Raw genomic sequence first — 7,995 nt, 5'->3', positions numbered from 1 at the left:
GCTTTCAGTTCGTCGAAAATGATTATTTTGACAGTAAGGAACACAGTTCCTTTCGAAAGTACTTACAGAAATGCCCTGGAGGGCTTCCGCGAGGTGTTTTTGTAGAGCGCCGACAGCAAAACCTATGAGGAGCGCGCCGGCGGTATCCTGCCTAGCACGCAATCGAGGCGCGTCCGATAGAGCGCGACTCCGTAACTCCTCGAGGCCAATGTAGGCTGCATATGCTTCATTGACGGACACCTCGCAGCTTTACACACTTGTATTTTGTCACCTACGTTATTCTTCATCAAGCACATATAATAAAGAATCATTTACCCTTTGCAATTAGTTTAGAGTTATCTTTGTGCTTTCGTGTTCGGACAGGATCGCAAAAACCTCATCTGCTCTGATTCTACAGAAAAAGCAGTTCTACAACAATCAAACATGCATGTTCTATAGAATGCAGCACTGTTCCTCTTCCTTGGAAGGGAGGTGGCGCGGTTGCAACAGGTAGGCAAGATAATTTTTACAGTGATAGCGTATATTTACAAATATTTACAGGGTTCTTGTGACCAGAAGTAGCCGCGATGACTGCAAGGCCCTCGAGCATCTTTCACCATTTCGCTGCTGCCGTCTTCGTTGAATCAGCAGAGTAAACTACTCTGCTTCTTTGCAACACATCCGCCCAGGTTGAGTGCGTCCACACGGTCGTCGTTAAGGCAGAACAGCAGTAAAAGGCAGAAACGGCTTCAGTCTCGTGATGTGCAGAATAACAAAAGATGCTCTGGAATGCCAAAGCGTCCCTATACAGCACAGACGCCGATGCCCTCCTCAGCAGGTATTCCCGGGGGTCACAAACTGCAAATGAATGCCAAAACATCAGTACACAGGGCAGTCGTGCACTAATTACAGGCTGCCTGCGCTTCGAAAATAAAAAGACAGGACAAACATTTTAAAATATGGCCGTTGCGTCCATTAGAATTAGTCACATTAGGTACATCGACAAATGCACGGCGAATAGAAAAACGTTGATGGAAGTAATGAACTGCTAACTTATGCATCATGCGAATATTAAAACTTTGCATAAAGTATACCTGATGTCAAGAAACGCTGTTAAGAAGAAACCAAACACACATCAGTCCAAGTTAACCGACAACATACGCTGCCAATTAAAAAAAAACGACTTTAAAACACTGCTTCCGTCGATAGTGGAAAAAAACACAAGCGATGCTTTCCTCAACCTGCGTTACAGTCTAATTTGAACGCTCTACCACATGCATAGCATACGTACTCCTTAACGCGACACTGTGATAACTATGAGTAGCAGCTGCGAGCAGTCTCTACCGCATTTGTAAAATAAACGAAGCGGAACCACTACCAGTGTCGCGTTAAATGTCTCAGGAAATGAAATGAGAAAATAACAATTGCACAGGCTCCTGTAATTATGAACTATGCCAGCACTCCGCATCGAGAGCAAATTTACCTACAATAAGTAATTCTTGCACACAGTGCGGTGGCGAATTCACCAAGCACATCAGTATAATGTGATCGTATGTAAAAATGACTCACCCGCATTATCGTTCTGCAGCTGCATCAATGAACAGAAGGCTCTCAGCAGCAGGAAGCTAAACAAAACGACAAATCGTCCGTGCGATGGGCCCTGCTTTTCGCTATCACTCAAGTAGTTCGTCATTCACCATGGCGAAAGCTGGGTCACGAACAATACACAAGTAGAACTGCCGTAATCATATACAGCGAGTAACAGACGCATGCAGCATAAAAGAAGTTAAGCGCGTGGAAACGATCAGCAGCAGACACATCGGAATCAGCAGTTCTTTCAGCAGCCGGGATGCGACTGTTGCCACATTTCAAGCGGGGGTTTCGCTTACTTTATCGGCTCAAGGCTTACGGAAGCTACACTACAGATTTAAAGGCGTGTATTTTGCCGTAACGTCGACTGATAAGTAAGATTAACTAAGAAAAGCACGTAAATATTGAGCAGAAACGGCTATTTCCTAACCACATTAGGAATATTCTCCTTATCAGACGCCACTCGAGTCAAGGGAGAGTTGGCAAAGTGTCCCTTGGCGAAGGAAAGGCCGAGGAGCGTTCTTGAAACCCAGCGGCTCCTTGAGTGGAGGAGGACGCTTCGCCTTGACTTGGTCAAGTCGAGGCGAAGCCTCGAGTGAAGGTGCGTTTAAGAAATACGGGGGTTAGTTCTGCAGCTTCGCATAGGATGTCACCACCGAAACAAAAAAAGAGCTTTCGTTTTGGTTTCGGTTCTTGACTGTAATCTTCAGCTGCCGTTTCTTTTTTCTCTTTATTATATGACTTTTTTAGTGTATGTTTAAACACTCCACGCGTATCACATCGTTCAGATCTACATTTGTAATTCTTACTTTATTCTTTTATAAACGTCCTAAGGAACAGAACGCCCGATCAAGTTATGGTGAACGAAGCTCTTTCGATCTTTTGTACGCGTATTGTGGTGGAAACTTATTTCTCCCTTCTCATGATGTCGTTACGATCTTCTCAGGTACCTACAATTCAGCAACGTAAAGGAAGCGAACTAAGCTTAGACAAGCGAGGCATAGTAATTAAATGACAAAGTTAGACGTTTTTGCAGTTTATTTTTACTTTAGGGCTAACGCAAGTGTCTGTGGTAATCTTAACGAACGAAGGGGAATTTTTCGAGGGGTTCTTTTTTTTTTCTTAGACACTACTAATGAAACCAACAGATAATTAAGCCAATCAAAGAATAGGAAAAATTTTTTTGTTCTTTTTCAAACAGCAGTGCAATGATTTCGCCTTAACTTTAATGAAATCAAAATTGCTATCTCGACAAGCATCAGCGGACGGCTCATATACCCTTCTACATGCTGCGCTCTCAACTCAAAGAGACTGTGCGAAATCCCCTTTCCTACCTGGAGTGGCTGTGTTCTCTTACAGCACCATTTTGTAGAGTTACGCGAGACTGGATCTAGAAGAGTTAGCTGCCAGCTTTACTTCATTTGTTGCTATCGCACTCATTGCATCGTCCTTGCGGTGAAACTGGGATTTTTATTCATCTCTTGTCATATCTATCGCCCTATGTGAACAGAAAAAAATCCAGCATGCCTTCTCCTTTAGCATCACAAAGCACTGTGCGGTGCATCGGATAGGTCCGTGTCATATCACGTGTGTGGATCAAAGCTTTCGGGAAGTCCAGGGACTGGTGCTCCCAGTTACAAAACGAAAATCCTGTGATTCAGCAGCTTTTCGCACGCACTCGCAGCCCACCTCAACGTACCTCAATAAGATGCCATTTTAAACATCTGTAAATGAAAATGTGCGCAGCATGTACTGGTTGCGCAAGGCTGGAACCGAAAGCGGAGCTAGCGTTCGACCTTGCTTCTTCTAAGGTTTTGCTAGTAATACCAAGCTATGACTAGAGGTGCAAAGTTTTTGCTAGTATAGTATTATAGGATATGGCTAGGCTTGGATAATCTATTCTTCTCAGGTTTCGGTCGGTTCCCCAGACTACGCACTTGTTGCGTGGTTCTGAAGGGGAAATGTCGCGTCACTAGTAGTTACGTGGTGGGATTTTAGTCACGTGAGAGAGAAAGTACATCTTTATCAGAGTCCAGTGCAGACGCTGAGGTTGCCCCGCGCCACCCGGATTGTTCCGAAGTTTTTGGCGCCAACACGTCACGTCAATAGTTACGAGACGTTACGGGATTTTAGTGGCGAGACTAAATACTTGATTTTACGTGATTTTTAGTCACGTGGCTAGTTGTTACGTGATTGTGGTCACATAAGTAGATGTGCGATGTTACGTGATTTTGGTCACGCGACAATTGCAGGCCTGGTGTACAAAAAATTGTAGTCGCAGGAAACAACAACCCATCATCGATATCACATATATTTTACGATCACGAGAAATTCACTTTCGTTGCTCGAAAGAGCAAGCGAAGCTGCACTCGTGCACTTTTTATCACGTTTCAAAATTGTTTGGGCTTCTATGATTTTTTCTGGAATTTTTTGTATGCTTCATTTGCTCTATTCTTTTTTCTTTCTTGGTGAAGAGCGCATATATATTGCTGTAAGTTTGAAAATATAGTCAGTTATAAGTTCAGCGCTGTGTGTGTTTTCCAATGTCGTCCTCGTTCCTTGCGCTGTGAAACATCGAATTAGGGTCTACAGCGCATTTTTGCAAACAGAAAGCAGCTCTTTTCACTTTTGCATTCCGTTTCTGCTCTTTGGAAGGTGGGGACACTTGCAAGGAGCGTTGCAAGGAGAGTTTGACCATAGTATCTTTATAATAGCTATCGTATCACGGGCTAGCCGCCGCGCGCTGTGGCTGAATGGGTTGATCATCCGTGCTGGCTGTTTGCGCGCAATCGCTGGGGCCTTGGTTCGAATCCCAATGCGTTTTTTTCTTCTTTTTTTGTCTCTCTCAGAATTGCTTATGTTTGCCGCGGTGGTACAGCGGTTACAGTGCTCGGCTGCTGACCCAAAGTGCACAGGTTTGACGGCGGCTCCAGCATTTTTGAACAGGGCGAAAATGCTAGAGGCTCGTGTTCTTGGTTTTAGATGCACTTTACGAACCTGAGGTGGTCGAAATTTCCGCAGCCCTCCTCTACGGCACGCCTCATAAACATATTATGGTTTGGGCACGTAGAACTCCAGCAAGTATTATTACTAGTACAACGCTGCTGAAGATTTAGTTGCTTGTTTTTTTCGCTGGAGCATTGCACACAGATATTTGCTGCAGTTTTCGGTTTCGCTTTGGAAATGGAGCAAGTAAACTTCTAATGTTTTATTTTTTATTACCACGCAACCCATTACCTAATAACGAAGAAAAAGAACCCACATTTTAGTTAACCTCAACCATAAGAAGGCAATACAAAACGAAACCAAAGCAAACATGAGGGCAGCCATTTGTAATATAATGAAGCGTTTTAAAGAAGTACTCTACTCTTAGAGACGACGCAGAAACGTAACCAGTAATAGTAGAACCAACGCAAAGCTTGTATTGTTGAATCGTCGTCTTTTTTCTACGGGGCCGCTAGGTGGCGCCGCTTTGTCTGGCTGGCTGCATACCGTGCTCTGTTCTCACGTGTTCCTGGCCCGGTACAGGGCCCCGCCCGGCTCTGGACAAGGTCACTATTCCTTCTAGTAGGCATCCACGACACGTGGACACCATACGAGTACCGATCCGACCCCAGGCTGGCCCTCCAGGCCCCTTCAGAAATCCGAAGCGGCGCGGCGCCGCGCTAACCCTAACGCGCCGCGCCTGCACCTCCGTAATGCAGCGTCTCGCCGAGCCTTCGGTACCACCGACAACAAATGATGCCCCACCGGTAAGCCCAGCCTCCTGTTGTGCCACTACCGCTGCCGCACCTACGCTGTCATTGTCTGGCGCCGTCAGCAGACCCACGCCGACAACCGTCGATCAACCGGCAGCGTTCCCCATCAGCGCGCCCGCTCCAGCAACGTGCAACGCTGGAAGCGTCCTTGAGACTCCCAGCTCAACCACGCTACCTCCGGATCCCAAGAGCGTCAATACTTCGTCGGCGTCGCAATCGGCCGCGCATGATGCTGTTCCCACCGGATCTGCGCCTGGAATATGCAAGGAAAATTCTATGTGTGCCGACAAGTCCGTTTTGAAGAGCGGCGTTCCTCTCGTCCCCACAGTTTTGCCCTCTACTATTGCGGCCGACGACTCTTCGACAGAAATGGACTTCACGGCATCCCAAGGAAACGAAGATAATACCTCATACCCTGAAGGCAGCTGGAACACCGTGAGGGCCAACCGGAAACCTGCTTCGACCGCCCGACCTCGCACCGAGCTCATCACTGTCGGTATCCAACTTCCACCCGCGACACTCACGCCCAAATACCTCTGTACGACTTGCTTGCTTCCATCATCGCCGCCGCAAATCTCTCGCCCAGACCAGCGGAAGTCACCCTCAGGCCAAACCAGCTCAGAGCCTTGTGTTCCTGAAAACACACTCCCCTCTCACTGCCCACCTCCTCCTCTCTCTTACGAATATGAACTTAACGGTAAGCCGATCACCATCAAGCCATATGCACCCAATCCTCCCATCTCATGCCTCGGCGTCATACACAACGTCTGTGGTCATTCACATCAACTCAGCTCTTGCATGACCTCGAATCTTTCACTACTGACAACTCGCTGCACGTATGATGGGCTCCATCCACTGAATCCGTTCTCATAACATTTCTGGAACCGTCATCCCTCGCTTTGTATATTTTAAACGCGTCTCTTTCCGATGTCGCCCACATAAACCTAAGCCCCCTACTTGTACCCGGTGCTTGCTATAGGGCACCGTGCTCACCAATGCCCTCAGCACAGCGTTGCGGCCAAGTGCCGCCGCTGTGCAGCGCTTCTGCCTGCAGATCCTGCTGCTCACGTTTTGCCCAACCCTGGTGCATCCATTGCCAAGTCAATACTCATTCATCTCTCGACTCCCCTGCCCTTTCCTCCTTGCTAAACAGCGGGAGTGTGCCAAAGCCGCTTTTCTCCGTCGCACAGCCTTGCGCCGAACCACCCAGCCATGCCCGCCCTCCTCTTCGACGCATGAATTCCGTTCACCCCCCGCAACATCCACCCCGGGATCCTACGCCGCTAAAGTGAAAGGCGCGTCACCGGTGTACCCTCCTTCCTCTAACAACACACCCTCACCATCCATGGGTAACGAGCGCCGTTCCTTCGATCTCGGGCTCGCAATGCTGGAACGCAACCAGCGCGAGCAACAGCGCGTCTCAGATGAGTTACAGCAGAAAATCCACGCTTTGACGCAGACCCTAGAAACCACTACCTCTTCTCTTACCTCCGAACTCGCGGAGTTGAATAAGCAACTCGCCACGCTCACCGCCCGACCTCCGACTTCCATGTAGCCAAATGGTGACATGGTCGAAACCACCACCACCGCACACCACACTCGCTTGGTTCAACTGGAAACCTCGATTGTCCGGATTCTCTCCGCCCTCGAAACCCAATCCAAGCAATTGGAATCCTTCGCTTCTATGCTCAACTCCCTGCAAGACTCGCTCCCCCGGCAAAAAAGAAGGAACGCGGACGCACAAGCGCCTCCGCCACTGCAATGACTTAGATGGCGCGTGGAAAGGACCTCGAGATTTTGCAGTGGAACTGCCGCAACTTTCGCCATAATAGGACCCCTCTCCCAATATACCTCACTCGCCCTTTCCTACCCCATTTTCTTCTTCTCCGAAACTCGGACGGCCCGCACCCTCCCGGGCTACCGTGCTACCATGCTACGACGGGCACGCCACTGCGTCCATTTATGTACGCCCGACGTTCCCGTCGAACCACTTGACGTCCCCTCCACTCTCCTTAATATTAGTTGGTGTGGTCTATTACCAACCCTCTTCTCGTACCGTCTCTCACCCTATATGTCTTTTTACAATTCCCCCTGCCACATCATCTTTGTTCAATGCCCTTGGCAAATTCCTCCACTCTCTTCCTTTGACTACCCATATCCTCCTTGGGGTGATTTCAATGCTCCTCACAGGCTCTGGGGTTACCCCCAGACACTCAAACCAGGCCGCCTTCTGCACGTGTCTTGCCCAGGAACGTCACCTCACCCTTCTTACACACTCCTGACACCCCTACTCGAGCGGGCACTGCCTCACAGCGCTTCACTACACCCGACCTCACTTTCTCTCGGGGTTCCCTTCCTTTTCATTGGCAGGTGTCAGCCGAAAACTTTTTCAGTGACCACTTTCTCATACACATCACCACTTCCCTTTCCCACATGACTCAGGACACGCCAAGTAGTTCACACTGACTGGGAGGCATTCCGCACTAATCTCCTTTCTGACTCATATGAAAGTTACGACGACTGGACATCGCGGATCTCCGCAGCACTGGCATCCAGCAGCCGTCGCGCTCGCTTTCGACACCCATTCCTGACCCTGATCCTCACTTTCTCCGTTTATGGCGTCGTCATAAACGTTTGCAACGCTCTTTTCGCTCCCAGCGCATAACGT

The 7,995-nt window shown here is 48.5% G+C and overlaps 1 protein-coding gene across 1 annotated transcript; it reads left to right on the top strand.

The window, feature by feature from the left end:
• The first annotated feature begins 5,267 nt into the window (after window positions 1-5,267).
• LOC125756411 (uncharacterized) lies at window positions 5,268-6,882 on the top strand. The gene is made up of 2 exons (XM_049411174.1): window positions 5,268-5,819; window positions 6,307-6,882. Exons 1-2 carry the CDS (start codon window positions 5,268-5,270, stop codon window positions 6,880-6,882), a joined length of 1,128 nt encoding a protein of 375 aa, XP_049267131.1.
• Window positions 6,883-7,995: the final 1,113 nt, after the last annotated feature.

The sequence above is a fragment of the Rhipicephalus sanguineus genome, chromosome 11 (assembly GCF_013339695.2).
Source record: "Rhipicephalus sanguineus isolate Rsan-2018 chromosome 11, BIME_Rsan_1.4, whole genome shotgun sequence".
NCBI lineage: Eukaryota > Metazoa > Arthropoda > Arachnida > Ixodida > Ixodidae > Rhipicephalus > Rhipicephalus sanguineus.
Note: the sequence above shows the minus strand (reverse complement) of the source record. Positions and strands in the feature narration are given on the sequence as shown.